Raw genomic sequence first — 18,332 nt, 5'->3', positions numbered from 1 at the left:
TTTCATTGACAAGTGAAATTGACACTTTTAATGTCAAATTTCATTGACATCTGTTCGTGTGCAGCAAAGCCACTGAACACAGAAGATACTGCCTATATCTGCTGGCTGCTGCCCACCCTTGATACACACTGGTTCTGCCTGGGATTTCTGAATATTACACAACTTGGACAGCATCAGTCTGGTGTCCAGAGTCACAGTTCAGTGTTTCAGGTTCCCAAACCCCACATATGCCACCTTTCTGGGTGGAGAAAGTATGAATTTGGGGGAACAGAAGAGAGAGTACTTCCAATCTAAAATGAGAATGATAGCGCCTACTACAACCCATAGCAGGTTCAGCCTGTCATGGGTGAGATTTCAGTGCTTAAGTTGAAAACATTATGAAAACAGTGTAATAGATATTCCTCAGTTTGCAGAGAGCAGTATGATCAGTTAAGTGTATTTTTTCATGTAGTCTCTGGGCTATTTAACTCACTCCAAGGCAGAAGGCTTTACATCACAGACATTCTGTGATGTATACCATTACAATCAGGTAGTGCAGTGACTATCTACATATCGTAAAGAATTTTTAACCCATTAATACCCCTGTTAATAATTCACTAATTGCTTGATCTGCTCAGTCTGTAGTGACTGCCTCCTTAGGAGTATTTTCATGTTGTTGGTCTTCCTAGGAAAGGCAGGTGCTGCCGGAACTAAATGCTTTTGTCCACAACAAATCATCCCAGAAACCCTGTTTATCAAAGTAATATCTGGAACTGGGGAGTGAGGACTCACATTCAGTGGTGGAAGAAAGCCTGGACTTGTCTGAGCAATGTGATCCAACAGTAAGGCTCCCGATTCCTGCTTTTCTAGAGAAACTTGGTTTTTCCCTGTCAGAGTAAAAGGACGCATGTTCTGCAGTACTTCTCTAGGATTTTGTAACGAAGAGTGAGAGGGAGAAAGGATCTTTTTCTTTCCTATCACTGACTTACTGTATTCTGCAGCAGAAGGCCTCATACTTGTAGTTAACTGAGAATCAGAGCTGCAGTGATTTGCTCCCAAGTTTCTTTTCTGGATAACACTGTTAAGGTTTGAAGTAAAGCTGATTTGTCCCAAACTGGCATCCTTACCCACAGGAATCCCACTGGGGTTATATTTGTCTTGCACACAAGGAATCTGAGAGTTTATCTTTTCATACAATAATTTCCTTGATCCACTATGTTCAAAGGTTTTCAGTACATGAGAAGTGTCTTTTATGTCAATACTTTGGTGCCTGGTGATGAATCTGTTTGATGGGGCAAGGCCAGTGGTTTTAGAAGAGAGCTCTCCTCGTGGAGTAATATCCTGAAGTCTTTCGTGTAAAGAGGTGATTTTATTCTGGTGGAACAGTGACGGAGAGCTCTTTACCCAAGGCTCAGACTGCAGCCGCTGCATTTGTGAGAGCTTGGACCTGGCTTTTGTCAAGCTGGATTTTCTCATAAGTGAAACTATCTGAGTTATCCATGCTTCGTGGATGATCCAGCTCTTTAAAGCTAAAGAACGCCTTTTCAGTTTTATCTGAGCTTGAAAGCGAGGACCGGAATGTTTTCAGTTCTATTTCTGATGGGGAAATGCAGGCAGCTGGGGAATGGCATTCCTCGAGGGGTGCAGGAGGCATGTTTAGGTACTGCTTTGTTTTCTGCCTTCCTGATGCAGATTGTCCATTGTGATGATGATGACTTCTTTTCCTTGCACCCTGCAAGCATTAAGAAGAACTTTCAGGGTCTCTCTGTCTTCAGAGTTTATTACATACACAAGCGCAGAGCAGTTGGAGTGATCTTGCAGGCTGGGGTCAGCCCCACTTTTCAGTAGCAGAGACACCACTTCAGGGCCTGCTGTTTCCAAACAAGTGTGCATCAAGGCTGTCTTCCCAGATTTATCCTGTATGTTTGGATCAGCCTTGTTTTCCAGCAGGTATTTAACCATCCTTGCCTTGCTAATGCTCTAGCTGTCCACATGTTTTGTCCTACAAGCAATCATGAGTGGGGTTTCTCCTCTGTCATTGCTCTCATTGATGTAGGCACCACCCTCTAATAGCAGCCTGGTGAGACGGAGGTGTCTTTGGTAGACAGCTCTTATCAGGGAGTTCCCCTCCACTGGCAAGTCCACCAGTTCAGTCATGGCACTTGTCTCACTCACAACTTCCTAATGCCTGGAAAGAGCACTGGGAAAACAGCCCCCAGAAAATGAAAAGAGAAAAAGCAACAATGAGGAAAAAAGACATAAAGAGAAAAAAGGAGAAAAGAGAGAAAAAAGAAGGAAAGAGAAGGGAGAGGGTAAGGAGGGGGGAAAAGAGAGAGGAAAAAGAAGAATAAAAGGGTGAAAGCATTAAAAAGGGAAAAAAGAAAAAATGAGAAATCAGAAAACAAAGGGGAAAGTGGAAAATAAGAAAAGAGGAAAAGAAAGGGAAAAAATGAATGAAAAAAGACAAGAAAAAAAGGATTTACCTGTACAAATTGTGCCTGTAAACACACCTGTACTTTTTGAAAAAAGTATCAAGAAAGCAAATGTATTCCCACCTCCTGGACTTCAATAAATGCATTAAAAACTTAAATAGAATTTGGATATAACTGTAACATTTATAGATGCTTTGTTGTTGTTGTTGTTGTTATTTTGCTCCTTTTTGTCACACTCTGCCAAATTAGCTGCAAAAAAAAGTTAAATTCTCCAAACTTCCATGACTTTATACTGAGCACACCCAAGTGGCTGTGGGACAGCTCTACCACTGCTGATCCTCACCAGTGCAAGATGCAAGAACTGAATTCATAGAATCATAGAATAGTTAGGGTTGGAAAGGACCTTAAGATCAAGTTCCAACCCCCTGCCATGGGCAGGGACACTTCCACTAAACCATGTCACCCAAGGCTCTGTCCAGCCTGGCCTTGAACACCACCAGGGATGGAGCATTCTGCAGCATTTTTCAGTGATGTGTCACATTCACTTATTCTTTCTCATAAAATGACAATGCTAAACATCGAGAAATGATTGAGAAAAATAAAGTTCATAGGTCCAAATAAACAAGAAAAGCAAGCATAATAAAATACTTTTTATTTAAAAAGAAACAGTTAAATGGCTGGAAAATAAATACTGATGTATTTTATAAAAGTAATTACATTTGTGAAAGTACACTCCCTTCCTTATGCTCCTGTGCTAACATGCTGGGCTGAGTGACACAGCATCAACGAGGTGATGTGCAGCCTGTGCCACTCATCATGGGGATCAGAGGGCTGTGAGGAGTCCTGTACCTGGCTGGGCACAGAGCACCAGCTCTAAAACAGAAGAGACATGGGATACCATCAAAGAAAAACACACAGAAAAAAAATCAAGAGATTAATGTGGTATAAATAATGAAAGGTCTTGTATGGATGTATACTTGCAACTAAAAAAATTAGACTACTTTTATTTGTCTTTTCTGTGCTTGCTTACCCATGTGCAGGGAAAATCTTTAGGTAAAAAAAAAAAAAAAATGTTTAACAGTTGGCAGAGATACAATTCCAAGACAAGATTAGACATGGATATGTAAATTACATTTGTTTATTTACTGTATGTTCCTAGAGAAATAAAAATGTTTAATTAGCTTAACTGCAAAGGAAATTAACAGAAGTTCATTTTTATTTGCCATTTAAAGCACCAGTAATGCTCTGGTGAGTAACTGAAGTACAATAATTGAGTTCTGATTTTCTTTGATACTGTGGTTTTGCTCTGAATTCCAGAATCAAAGGATGGCATCAATGTAGTCTGTTCCAGAAGTCCAGCAAACAAAGTCAGCTAAAATACACATGACATTTTTATTACAGGTTTCCTTCTGCCATTTCACTCCATAGAATCATGCTCTGCAGCTAGAGCTGCTTTTGCTAAGCAGACATGTTTGCTGGCTTATGGGACACGAGAAAGCCGGGGAGGCTTTGTACTCGGACTGTGTTAATTAAATTATAGAATAATAGAATCACAGCCTGGTTTGGGTTGGAAGTGACCTTAAAGCTCATCCAGTTCCAACCCCCTGCCACAGGCAGGGACACCTTCACTAGACCAGGTTGCTCCAAGTCCCATCCAAGCTGGCCTTGAGCGCTGCCAGGGATGGAGCAGCCACAGCTTCTCTGGGCAACCTCTGTCAGGATCTTACCACCCTCACAAGGAAGAAATTCGTAATGTCTAAGTTAACGCAACATAGTTTTTGTTTGGTGACATGGTGTAATAATGATCACAATTTGCATGTGTTTGAGTAAGATGCCTAACAATATTTGATATGCCAGGATCAAAAAAAAAAAAAAAACCCAAACCAAACAAAAAAAAAAAAAAAAACCAACCAGGAGACAAACTCATGAGATGAACCAGTTCCCCTTTGGTAACATTTATGTATGTGCTTATGGCCCTCAGAGACTGTTTATTGTGTACAAGTGACCACAGTCCTGTTCGAAGCAATGAAGGATGGTGGAAGAACCTATGCCCATCCTCATGCCAGTAAACATCTCACCACTGATTAGTGCTGAGAAGAGGGGCACCACTGTGGTACTATCATCTTCTTCTGACCCGCTGTTTTTTTATCCACTCTTTCTTGATAAAATTTTCTGAAAAGTAATAGTGTTGAAGTTACTTGAAGGATTAATTCCATTATACTTGAAGTACATGATTCAGTGGTGTCTATCTCAGTTTTCATTGATGTGCAAATCACATGCATATTTTGGACAAGGAATCATAGAATCGTAAAATCATAGAATAGTTTAGGGTGGCAAAGGACCTTAAGATCATCAAGTTCCAACCCCCTGCCATGGGCAGGGACACCTCACACTAAACCATGTCACCAAAGATTCCAGCCAACCTGGCCCTTAACACTGCCAGGGAGGAAGAATTCACAACTTCCTTGGGCAACCCATTCCAGTGCCTCACCACCCTCACAGTAAAGAATTTCTTCCTTATATCCAATCTAAACTTACCCTGTCTAAGTTTTAACCTGTTACCCCTTGTCCTGTCACTACAGTCCCTAATGAAGAGTGCATTCCCAGCATCCCTATAGGCCCCCTTCAGAATCTGGAAGGGTGCTATGAGGTCTCCACGCAGTCTTCTCTTCTCCAGGCTGAACAGCCCCACTTTCTCAGCCTGTCTTCATACAGGAGGTGCTCCAGTGCCCTGATCATCCTCATGGCCTTCCTCGGGACTTGTTCCAACAGTTCCATGTCCTTCTGATGTTGAGGACACCTGAATTGCACACAATACTGCAAGTGAGGTCTCACGAGAGCAGAGGGGCAGGATCATCTCCTTTGCCCTGCTGGTCACACCTTTTGATGCAGCCCAGGATACGGTTGGCTTTCTGGGCTGCGAGTGTACACTGAAGCCAGCTCATCTTCAGTTTCTCATCAACCAACACCTCCAAGTCCTTCTCTGCAGGGCTGCTCTGAATCTCTTCTCTGCCCAACCTGTAGCTGTGCCTGGGATTGCTCCAACCCAGGTGTAGGACCCTGCACTTCACTTTGTTGAACAACATGAGGCTGGCATCAGCCCACCTTACAAGTGTGTCAAGGTCCCCGTGGATGGCATCCCTTCCCTCCAGCGTATCAACTGAACCACACAGATTGGTGTCATCGGCAAACTTGCTGAGGGCGCACTCAATCCCACTGTCCATGTCAGCAACAAAGATGTTGAACAAGACTGGTGCCAACACCAATCCCTGCGGAACACCACTCATTACTGGTCTCCAGCCAGACATTGAGCCATTGACCACAACACTGCCTGCGGCCATCCAGCCAGTTCTTCATCCACCAAGTGGTCCACCCATCAAACAGATGTCTCTCCAATTTAGAGACAAATATATCATTTGGGACAGTGTCGAAGGCTTTGCACAAGTCCAGATAGATGACAACTGCTCTACCCCTGTCCATCAGTTCTGTAGCCCCATCATAGAAGGCCACCAAACTGGTCAGGCAGGATTTCCCCTTAGTGAATACATTCAAGATTATTATCAACTCTGTCATAAAAGTAATTTCACATTTCTTTCATGTTTTTACCTGAAGCTTTTCTGATGCTTAACTGCTTGCTTTACTTAAATGATGACAGCACTTCTGACACAGGTCTTTTCACCTGTAGAAATACCTTTTGTGGCCAAAAGAATATTAAACATGCACAGAAAGAGAATAATGCTACTTGAAGTCATGCAGCAGGTCAATGCTAAAAATAAGACATTTTCTGACATCCAATCTAATGCCTCAGAATTTGCTAAATTCACCATCTATGTACATTTTACCAGGATGGTTAAGGTGAGTGAGGGTAGAGGAAGGCAAGCCTAAAGCCAGTAATTAAAAGTTTGGAGTAGACTGTTACCAGGATGTTCTGTGAACCTGGCCTTCAGAAAGCCCAAGATCTTTCCGTGCAGGCAGGTCAGCAGTTCCAGTGTGCCTCAGATCTGACAGGGGCTTCTTGGTACTAGTAAACTGCATTTCATAGTCCCAACTAATCATTATACACACAGGCTGGGACTGTCAGGTCTGCAAACTTGCTCATCCCTGAAAGAAGCGCAGGCACCAATGCTGCTAAGGTCCAGCCACATTATTTATAGATTGATCTACACTTGGCACTGCAAAGGAAAGTGGAGCAAGAAACACAGAATGAGGAATAAAATCCCACAAATGTTTCAGGATCAGATACTGCACAATTTTAAAGGGAAGTGTTACAGACTTGCAACTGTAAAATACAATGCAGAATAGATTGCTGAATAGTAAATGAATATAACCATGACTCCATGAGGTTGTCATTGGCCCGCTTTTCAAGCACGTCAAGGTCCCTCTGGAGGGAAGGGATGCCATCCAGAGGGACCCTGACATGCTTGACAGGTGGGACAATGCCAACCTCATGAAGTTCAACAAGGCCAAGTACAAGGTCCTACACCTGGGTTGGGGCAATTCCAGGCACAGCTATGGGTTGGTTGAGAAAGAGATTCAGAGCAGCCCTGCTGAGGACTGAGGGGTGTTGATAGATGAGAAACTGAACATGAGCTGGCTTCAGTGCACACTCGCAGCCCAGAAAGCCAACCGTATCCTGGGCTGCATCAAAAGGAGCGTGACCAGCAGGGCAAAGGAGGTGATCCTGCCCCTCTACTCTGCTCTCATGAGACTTCTCTTGAAGTATTGTGTACAGTTCTGGTGTCACAGAATCACAGAATCACAGAATCCCAAGGGTTGGAAGGGACCTCAAAAGATCATCTAGTCCAACCCACCTGCAAGAGCAGGGTAAGCTACAGTACATCACACAGGAACTTGTCCAGGCGGGCATTGAATATCTCCAGTGTAGAAGACTCCACAACCCCCCTGGGCAACCTGTTCCAGTGCTCTGTCACTCTTACAGTAAAGAAGTTCTTCCTGATGTTAACGTGGAACTTCCTATGCTCCAGTTTACACCCATTGCCCCTTGTCCTATCACTGGATATCACTGAAAAAAGCCTAGCTCCATCATCCTGACACCTACCCTTTACATATTTGTAAACATTGATGAGGTCACCCCTCAGTCTCCTCTTCTCCAAGCTAAAGAGACCCAGCTCCCTCAGCCTCTCCTCATAAGGGAGATGTTCCACTCCCTTAATCATCTTTGTGGCTCTGCGCTGGACTCCTTCAAGCAATTCCCTGTCCTTCTTGAACAGAGGGGCCCAGAACTGGATACAATATTCCAGATGCGGCCTCACCAAGGCTGAGTAGAGGGGGAGGAGAACCTCTCTTGACCTACTAATCACTCCCTTTCTAATGCACCCTAAGATGCCATTTGCCTTCTTGGCCACAAGAGCACATTGCTGGCTCATGGTCATCCTCCTATCCACCAGGACCCCCAGGTCCCTTTCCCCTTCACTACTTTCCAGCAGGTCAACCCCCAACCTGTACTGGTACATGGGGTTGTTCTTCCCCAGATGCAAGACTCTACACTTGCCCTTGTTAAATTTCATCAAGTTTCTCCCCACCCAACTCTCCAGCCTGTCCAGGTCTCGCTGAATGGCAGCACAGTCCTCTGGTGTGTCAGCCACTCCTCCCAGTTTTGTGTCATCAGCAAACTTGCTGAGGGTGCACTCAGTTCCCTCATCCAGGTCATTGATGAAAATATTAAACAGCACCGGTCCCAGCACCGACCCCTGAGGAACTCCACTAGTCACAGACCTCCAGCTAGATTCTGCGCCATTGACCACAACTCTCTGCCTTCTTCCTTTCAACCAGTTCTCGATCCACCTCACTACTTGATCGTCAAGCCCACACTTCTTTAGCTTATCTATGAGGATGCTGTGGGAGACAGTATCAAATGCCTTACTGAAATCAAGAAAAACTACATCTACCGCTCTACCATCATCCCTCCACCTAGTCACTTCCTCATAGAAGGCTATAAGGTTGGTCATACATGACTTCCCCCTCATAAAACCATGTTGGCTGTTCTTAATGACCCCCTCGTCCTTGATATGCCTAGTGATGGAGTCAAGAATAAGTTGTTCCATCACCTTTCCAGGGATGGAGGTAAGGCTGACCGGTCTATAATTACCCGGGTCCTCCTTCTTGCCCTTCTTATAGATTGGTGTGACCTTTGCCATCCGCCAATCCTCAGGCACCTCGCCCGTTTCCCACGACTTACCAAAGATGATGGGAAGTGGCCTAGCAATGACCTCCGCCAGCTCCCTCAGCACCCGTGGGTGCATTCCATCCGGACCCATTGATTTACAGATGTCCAGATTGCATAGCTGATCCCTAACCCAATCCTCATCTACCAAAGCAAACTCCTCCTTTGTCCTGACTCCTTCTGGGGCTATAGAAATCCGGGGCCCTCGGGGAGAGTCTGCAGGAGTAAAGACAGAGGCAAAGAAGGCATTCAGCACCTCTGCCTTCTTTATATCCTCTGTCTCCAGGGCACCCACTTCGTTCAGCAGTGGGCCTATATTGCCTCTTGTGTTAGTTTTATTTGCTATGTATTTGAAGAAGCCCTTTCTATTGTCTTTAACCTGACTAGCAAGATTGAGTTCCAAGGAGGCCTTAGCTGTCCTAATTGCCTCCCTACATCCTCTAACAACTGTCCTATATTCCTCCCAAGCGGCCAGCCCCTCCTTACATAATCCATAGATTCTCCTTTTCCACTTGAGTTTGCCCAGCAGCTCCTTGTTTAACCACGCCGGTCTCCTAGATCCCTTACTTGATTTCCTACTCATTGGGACGCTCCGATCCTGAGCTTGGAAGAAGCGGTCCTTGAATGCTAACCAACTATCTTGAGCCCCTTTACCGCCTAGTACACTTTCCCATGAGACTTCCCTTAGCAGTTGACTGAAGAGGCCAAAGTTGGCCCTTCGGAAATCCAGAACTGTGGCTTTGCTAGGTATTCTATTCCTCCCACACAGGATCCTAAACTCCACCATCTCATGGTCATTGCAGCCAAGGCTGCCATTGACCGTCACCACTTCGACCAAACCCTCCTTGTTGGCGAGTACTAAATCTAGCAGCGCTGCTCCCCTAGTTGGTACGTCCACCATTTGCATTAAGAAATTATCATCAATGCACTCGAGGAACCTCCTAGACTGTGAATGACTGGCTGTGTGAGTCTTCCAGCAAATATCGGGGTAGTTAAAGTCCCCCACGACGACTAAGGCATGTAGTCGCGAGGCTACTTCCAGTTGCCTGTAGAAAGCCTCATCAACTCCTTCGTCCTGATCAGGAGGTCTGTAATAGACCCCCACAACTGCATCACCCGTGCCAGTCTGCCCCTTGATTCGTACCCACAGACATTCCACTTGCTCCTCATCCGACCCCGGACAGAACTCAATACATTCTAGTTGCTCTCTCACGTAAAGAGCAACTCTACCACCTCGCTTCGCTGACCTATCTTTCCTAAAAAGGACATAGCCATCCATGACCACATTCCAGTCATGTGAACTGTCCCACCATGTCTCTGTAATCGCCACTAGATCATAACCTTTAGCCTGCACACAGACTTCTAACTCCTCCTGTTTATTCCCCATGCTGCGTGCATTGGTGTACAGGCATTTCAGGGAGCCATTCCTAGTACCCTTTTTCCCCTGCGGGACAGGGTCTAAAAAGCTATCCTTTCCCACAAGTGAAACAAGAGATTGATAGTCCTCCTTAGCCCGCCATCCTTCAATCCCTAGCATGTTCCTCTTGGGCTTGTCCCCAACAGGCCCAGTTAAATCCCCTCCCCCCTTCATAACTAGTTTAAAGCCCTGTCAATAAGCCCTGCTAACTCCTGCCCCAAAACCCTTTTTCTTCTCTGGGACTGGTGTATCCCGCCTGTCACCAGCAAACCAGGTGTCCCATACAGCAGCCCGTGACTGAAAAACCCAAACCCCTGCCTTTGGCACCAGTCACGTAGCCATACATTAACCTGCAGAGTCTTCTTATATATCCCTTCACCCTCGCTTGCAACAGGTATGGAGGCAAACACCACTTGCGCTCCAGACCCTTTAACCAGCCGTCCCAGGGCCCTGAAGTCTCTCTTCATTGCCCTTATGTTCCTCGTAATAATTTCGTCACTGCCAACGTACGTGTCCTCAACGTAAGAAGGATATGGAGCTGTTGGAGCAAGTCCAGAAGAGGGCCATGAGGGTGGTCAGGGCACTGGAGCACCTCCCGTATGAAGACAGGCTGAGGAAGTTGGGGCTGTTCAGCCTGGAGAAGAGAAGGCTGCATGGAGACCTCATAGCAGCCTTCCAGTATCAGAAGGGGACCAACAAGGGTGCGGGAGAGGGACTCTTCATTAGGGACTGTAGTGATAGGACAAGGGGTAATGGGTTCAAACTTAAACAGGGAAAGTTTAGATTGGATATAAGGAAGAAATTCTTTACTGTGAGGGTGGTGAGGCACTGGAATGGGTTGCCCAAGGAAGTTGTGAATTCTTCCTCCCTGGCAGTGTTAAGGGCCAGGTTGGCTGGAATCTTTGGTGACATGGTTTAGTGTGAGGTGTCCCTGCCCATGGCAGGGTTTGGAACTTGATGATTTTAAGGTCCTTTCCAACCTTAACTATTCTATGATTCTATGATTTCATCTGAAGAATCTGTTAATGACAGGAGAATGCACTTAGGGCTGCCTCATCTAAAACTGCCAGTGTGAAAACAAAGCAGCTGGGCTTCAGTAAGACCCATACCAACTCTGGCTCAGGTAAGACACGCATGCCACTCCCAGACTGGGTAAAATCTGCACCTAAAAACCACACAGCTAGCTATTTTGAAGTGAAAGACCATAGGTCGGGCAGATTTCCTACAAGAGTAATTTATTTGCTAATCCACAGACTGGGATTGTAAAACATTCCTTAATCTTATTAACTGCAATGTCAAGAGCACCAAAGTGTAGTGAGATGTCAGGACTGACTTTTCAGGTGCAGAGGCGAACTTGTTCAAAAAGTTTAAGGAAGGAGGAGCTATGCAACCTAGCTGAACTGTGAAATGGTCTTTCAGATCACCCACAAGTTTCTGGTGCAAATAATACTTCTGGAATGCTCTGTCTAGGCACAGCTTTGTTTTATTTTCAAAAGCAATATTGCTCTGGAGAGTGTTCTGAGATGAAGTAGCACAACGTACCTCATAGTATGAAAAAAAATTTCTGAAGCCAACAATTACTTGTTTCCAAGCAGCAGCCCATAGCTGCTGTTGTTGGTTTATGCTGGGTCCTGTCCTGTCCTGGGTCCTAAAGTCAGGTGGCAAATGCAGAGTGGCAACACAGATTCTGATACAGGTCCTGCTACCACCATAGTGAGACAGTCACTTAAGCTTAAAAAGCTTAAGTACTTCTTCCTTCAACCCTTGCTTCCTGTTTTGTCAATTCCATTTAATTCCTAGGAAGAAGTCTCAGTATTTTGTCACATCTAATTGCATAGTCACAAAATGGTAGGTGAAAAAGTTCATCAATGTTATATAAACAAACATAATCACAACATTTTCACTAAGTAAAGGAGTGCTATGAATTTGCAAAGCAATCCCCGCTTTTTCAATGTGAAAAATTTTCTGCCCTCTGTGCCTCAGCACTCTTGGGAGTTACACAAGAAAGCTTTCACAGCCGTGTTTAGAATCACTCCAGTAAAATTAACTCGCTGATTCTCATCCCTAAAGAACAGACATGCTTATACACTTACAGAGAATCAGCTTTCAAATACTTTTGTGATTCTTTATATCCATGTTAAGCCTGTAAATTCTCTTAGTCAGTACAAGAAGAACTCTGATTTCCTACACTGTCATAAACACACTGAAATTTACCATGCAAGTAACTTTGGTTAAAAAAAATCATCACTCTCACACAGCCAGAACTCCCCCTCTTGCTAAAGCTGCTAGAATTAAGTCCAGTTTTGGAAACCTAGCCTGTAAAGCACAACTTGCCATAGTGAAGCATCTGTCTGTTCAGCCTTGCTGTTTTCCAAGGTGGATGGTCAGGATTTGCACCACCTTCTCACTTAGGATCTTGTTTTGTACTTCTGAACAAAGTCTGGAGAGGTCCAGCCAGCTCCTTAAGTACTTTAGCCCCTGTCACAGCATTCATCCTCTTTCTGAGTACTCTTTCTCCTTTGAGGTGTTTCTTTCGGTAGTAATTACTGCCAGAAACAGCGCGGAGCATGGTGGAGAGCACTGGCAGAGCAAAGTTTTCTCTGAGGCTCTACTTTGTGCCAGTGTTCCCCCTCACTCCTGTTTCACAGCATCCTGACTTACAACGTGAGGGTGGGAGATCTCCTGTGGGAGATCTGGAAAAAGAACAGGGACAGCAACTTCTCTACAGAGGAAACACATGAAAAACGTAAAACTCAGGCCAGAAGAGTCAGGTTTCCCGCTTTAAAATCCACAGGATGGAGGAGAGCAGTGTCTGAACTGAGACAACCGACATGAAACACACCCCACATGCAGACAGACCTCCAGTAACCGACGTGAACCCTTCTTCAGCGCTCTGGCCACCCAAACGTGCTACACACCGCCACAGTGACCCGCGGGGTCCCACCTCAGAGGTGCCGGGGGGCGGCGAGGCAGCGCTTTTACCTGAGGCCGCCAGCAACGTCTCCTTCCGCCGCGTCTCGGCTGCCGGGCTGGAAGAGGCTGCTGTGGCTGCCCCGCCGCACACACGGCGCTTCAGGACCCCTAGCACGGCGCAGCGCAGGCCGGCCGGTCCGCCTCGGCTGCTCCGGCCCGCCCCAAGCGGCGCTGAAGGGTGGTGAGTAGCGGCCTCCTCACGGAGCTTACCTGAGGCTGAGCCGAGGCGGGGCCCCCCCGCTGGCGGGTCTGGGCGGCAGGCACCACAGCCGCTCCCCCATCACAGGGATGAAGTTTTGCCTGAGGGCTGATCTCAGTCTCTCCTGTCTGGTTAAAGCCGTTCCTCCTTGTCCTGTCCCTTGTCAAGATCCCCTTTCCAGGTTTCTTGTTGGTCCCTTTAGGTACTGGAAGGCTGTTACAAGGTCTCCCCTGAGAGATGAAGATGTTAAATGAAGATCTTAATGGAGATGTTAAAAACGACTGGACCCTGTATTGGCCTCTGGGGTATACCACTCATTACTGACCACTAGCTAGGCTTTGTGCCACTGATCACTAGCCAGTGATCGGTGATTGTAAACAGCCAGTGACTGAAAACAGCCAGTTTTCAATCCATATTCCAGCCCATATGTCAACAGCTCCTCTATGAGGATTTTCTGGGAGACAGCTTCTGAGGTTCTGCTGAAGTCCAGGCAGACGATACCCATAGCATTCCACTCACCTCGCAGGCCTGTCATCTCTTTGTAGAAGATTGCCAGGCTGCTCAAGCACCACTTCCCCTTGGTGAAGCCAAGATGACCTTTCTGCGCTGTAGTCTTGTTTAGCTGCTTGGTACCTCTGACAATGCTAATGGATCACCCTTGAACACACCTGTGGCTGACGGCACTTCCTGCTGACATTCCCAGTACTTCAAAGATACTTTTTTGGAGTGCTGATTCTCATGAAGACAGTTCTACAAAATATTTTACACAAGTTTTGACTGCCTTTGTCATGCTCACTTGTGGTGGTGAAGGCGCTCAGACAATATAATAGAGAAACACGGGACCTGCAGCAACTCTCTCCCTCACTAATTGAGGGGCTGTAGTGCTGCTATGTGCAAAGTCGCGTACTTATCTATTTAAAAAGGCATCTCTTGCCTTAAAGACATTGTTGTTTCAGCATGTAATAAAAGACAACAGGGTGAATGAAACAAACAAATAGGGGAGGTAAGGGCAAAGTAACAACCAGCCAATCTACCGTGCTTGGTATAATAACTGTCAGTTACAGGGCACCAGCATCCTTGATGCTGTGAAAGGCTTTTTTAGGCATCCTAGGAGACAAGTTTCCAGGAGGAATGTGCAGGAGGCTTGTGCCATTCTACTTTTAAAAAGTGTGTGACAGGATCCTTTAGAAACTGGCATGACTAAGAGCCAAACGAATTGTGTGAATAAGACACTAAGACAAAAAACATCCAAAGGGCAGGTTCTTCAGTTCCTCTTTAACCTTGTTAGGAGAACGTCTGCGGACTTCTTTGTTTTGTTTGGTTGAGTTTTCTTTCTTTCTTTTTTTTTTTTTTTTCCTGAGGAGTGATTCTAATTATTTCTGTTTGTTTTACTTTGTGCATCTCACCCACAGTGTTAATACTTGGTCTTTGCCAAATAGCCTCAGAAAGGCATGTATATTGAACATCCACTCTTCAGGAAGGTTACTGCTCTTCTCAGACCTGTTCTTGTGTGAATTACAAAAGACATGGAGGTGGCATATGCTTGTATATGGTTCATCAGTTCTGTTACTTCTACAGTTTCTGCAGCTCTCATGTATGATTTCTTATTCTGCCTTCCATCCTTGCCTGCCTGCATCGTGCTGTTGTGTTTATGATAGCCAAAATAAATATTTTTGTGTATTGCACCAGTTCTTACAAGAGCACTTCTATGAAGATAATTAGCTCTTTTTATATCTCTGTAGATATCATAATATCTTCCCTTTTGGCTGCTTTTGATAGCAAAACAACTGTTGGTATCAAGAAGTTGATGTTGAGCGTGAAGGAGGATGGAAAACCAGAGGGAATACATCAATGCGGTGCAAAGTTTATTCTGAAACACTGAAGATGTCTGCACGTGTACACATTGGTTCATCATATTTCCTGGTATCCCTCTTAGGATCTTGGTCAACATGGTCCTCTTCTGTATTTTCCTGACGGTTGGCCCAGCTAGATATCTACAAGGGGAAAGTTTTATGTTCACAGAACACTAGCGTTCATTTTAACTGACTAAAATGTTCATTGCACTGATTCTCGATAAACTTTTGTCCAAATATAGGCAGGCAGACAAAGAAATTAAAGAAAGCATAAGGAGTTGCTGGAAGCCCAGAGCTTGGACTGCAGAACCCAATCCTAGGAGCCTTGTTTTGGGAAGGTGGTTTCAGGGCTTAAACTCCAGGCTTGGCAGCTGGGAGTCTGGGTATACTTGGGAACCCTGACTTTCCTGGTGCTGCTGGCGTTTCCAAGCACTATCATAGAATCAAGCAGGTTGGAAAAGACCATCAATATCATGAAGTCCAACCATTAATCAACCAAGTCCATCAAGTCCAACTGTTAGTGCCATAGCTGATAGTGTTTGGAAAGCAAGGGACTTTCCTGGGCCCCTGGGGATCTTGGGAATCCACCAAGTTATAGCTGCTCTGTTTTTTTTTAGGGGGGCGGGAAGAGGGAAGGGGACAGGTAGAAAAGAGAAGAATGGAGGTACTTTGATTTGATCTGAAATGAAGCTGGTTTTGGATTTTGCTTTCTATGGGAAATCATAAACACTATTGTTGTCATGTCTGTTTTGTACTGACCAGCCTTAGCCTACCCTAGCAAAGACTGATTCAAATGCAGAACGAGCCATGATTGCTTAATATATATAGTTATTTATATATTAATGCATTAGTGTGTAAATTGTTGAACATGCCATAACATTGTTTAAGTTGTTCTAGACATTCTATTACTTGATTATGTATTGGTGCACAGAATTTTTTTCAAAACTGTGAATAAATGGAAAAATGCAAAAGCATAGTTAACGTGGTTTAGTTGTTGTGACTGAAAAAACACCCTGAAATTAATGTTATTATATATTAAATTGGTACCTTAAAAATAAGTTTTAAAACATTATGTACAGAGGTAGGTGTTTACTGTGCTAGAGCCATTTGTTGGGAGGAATGCAATAACACATAGCAAACAACTGTTTCTGAAAAGTATTTTTATTAAATGTAACAGGCACAGCTGCTTGCTTGTTTCAGATAATGAAGTGAGATTATGTTAGTGATCTGGAGACATCGCCAGAGAGGTCTAAGAGAGAGGAGACACAGGCAGAGTACAGAGAAGCACTATGTTTTGTTTAAAAAGTTGTCAACAAAACTAAATAGAAGAAATTAGGACTCCATTAAGAGTGACAGCTCTGCATGCAGTATAGAATCTAGAACAACACTTTATTGGTTTGATTACTTAGATAATTTTTATGTTGAGGTATATCTGATAACTTTACTGATAAATGTCAGTCACATCAGGTGAGAACATTGAGACTGGTTCATTTGACGTTCAGTTTGGCTTTGGCAAAGTAATGGCAAAGCCAAGTTTTCTCCTGCTTTCTGTCAAGCGTGTTTTAACTAAGTAGTTATAACACGGAGTCTTCTTTCTGGAACAACATGCTCTCTGAAGTGTTTGGTGTATTTTTTGCTAATTACTTCAATTAAACAATTGTGCATAGGAACTGCTCTTGTGATACTTGCAGTAACAGTCATGATTGATGAAGGAACAGGAGTTCTTCAAACAATTTTAGAAAATATATTGCCCTGAAATGTCTCTTTCCAAGGACACAAGCATTTGCAGTGCTTCAAAACACCAGTGCTAGCTTCTTAAGTGGTGTAAATCAGCAGGCTCATGGGATAACTCTGTTGCCAGAATTCTTATTTCCTGTCGTGTAAATCAGGTATTACTAACACAGAATGTGAACACCCTTAGAATCAACTCTTTCTCATAAATGTGTTCAGAAAAATTGAAAGTGGATTGTGAAAGGAGTTATTTTAAAATTATTTTAATTAATAATTGCTAATGTAAATGTGTAGTATATATAGTCACATTAGTATATGACAATAGACAATATAGAGTTATTGATAAGAGGGTAGCAAAACATGCTCCCTGCCATACAACAAGGACTTACATCAATACAGTGATTCCTGATCCCAGCACTTGTTTTCTAATTAGGATGAAAAATCACATAATAGTTCAAGACATCAACTGCTACATTCTCTGCTTGTTTGAAATTCATATACTAGTGATTGTCAATAGCAGATGAATCTTTCTTGCTTCTTAGAAGAAAATCACACACAGTTTTGTTACAAAGCTCTCTCCTCCTGCTCTGACAGGTATTTTTATTTATTGAGCAGGCCAAGCCTTTATTCTGCTGTAACTTAAAGGATATGCATTTCGTTCTTATGAGGATAAGCAGTACACTGAATGAAAGCAGTCCTTATTCAGAGTACAGCAGAAAGTTGTCTGCATCCTTGTCGTGGTTTAAACTGATCCACACAGCTCATTCACTCACTCTGCCCCCCTTTTCTTTTTCTTTCTTTCCTTCCCCAGCCCTCCCCACTCCCAGAGGGATGGGGGGGATAATCGAGAGAATGTAACTCCCACGGGTTGAGATAAGAACAGCCCAGTAACTAAGGTATAACACAAACCACTACTGATACCACCAATGATAATAAGAGGAAATAGCAAGGGAAGAGAATACAATACCACCGGAAATGAGTTCGACCCCCCGAAGACAGCCCGTGCCCTTCCGGGTCAGATGATTGAGAGGGCTTACAATTGAACTGAAATTTGGGATGTGCATTCTCCAGAACCCCACTGCACCCAAGAAAGCTTGTGTTTCTTTCTTATTAGTTGATGGAGACATTGCTGTTATCTTGTTGATCACATCTGTGGGGATCTGTCTACGTCCATCTTGCACTTTATTCCCAAAAATTGAATCTCCCGTGCAGGTCCCTTGACCTTACTCCGTTTTATGGCAAAACCGGCTTTCAGCAGGATTTGGATTATTTTCCTCCCTTTCTCAAAGTCTTCTTCCGCTGTATCACCCCACACAATAATGTCATCAATGTATTGCAGGTGTTCTGGAGCTTGCCCATGTTCCAGTGCAGTCTGGATCAGTCCATGGCAGATGGTAGGGCTGTGTTTCCACCCCTGGGGCAGTCGGTTCCAAGTGAACTGGACACCCCTCCAAGTAAAAGCAAACTGTGGCCTGCACTCTGCTGCCAAAGGAATTGAGAAAAATGCATTGACAATATCAATTGTGGCATACCACTTGGCTGCCTTTGACTCTAATTCATACTG

General features: G+C 44.3%; 1 protein-coding gene across 1 annotated transcript; it reads right to left on the bottom strand.

Annotated features, from left to right (window-relative positions):
* Positions 1-375: 375 nt before the first annotated feature.
* Positions 376-2,175, bottom strand: ANKRD34B (ankyrin repeat domain 34B). The gene is given in 3 exon segments (XM_065663520.1): positions 376-1,462; positions 1,464-1,668; positions 1,671-2,175. Coding segments are annotated over 3 exon segments (1,548 nt in total). The 5' UTR covers positions 2,137-2,175; the 3' UTR covers positions 376-585.
* Between the last annotated feature and the right edge of the window lie 16,157 nt (positions 2,176-18,332).

Source organism: Lathamus discolor, chromosome Z, assembly GCF_037157495.1.
Source record: "Lathamus discolor isolate bLatDis1 chromosome Z, bLatDis1.hap1, whole genome shotgun sequence".
In the NCBI taxonomy this organism is placed as follows: Eukaryota; Metazoa; Chordata; class Aves; order Psittaciformes; family Psittacidae; genus Lathamus; species Lathamus discolor.
The sequence above is the reverse complement of the archived record's forward strand: the minus strand, read 5'-3'. Positions and strand labels throughout refer to the sequence as shown.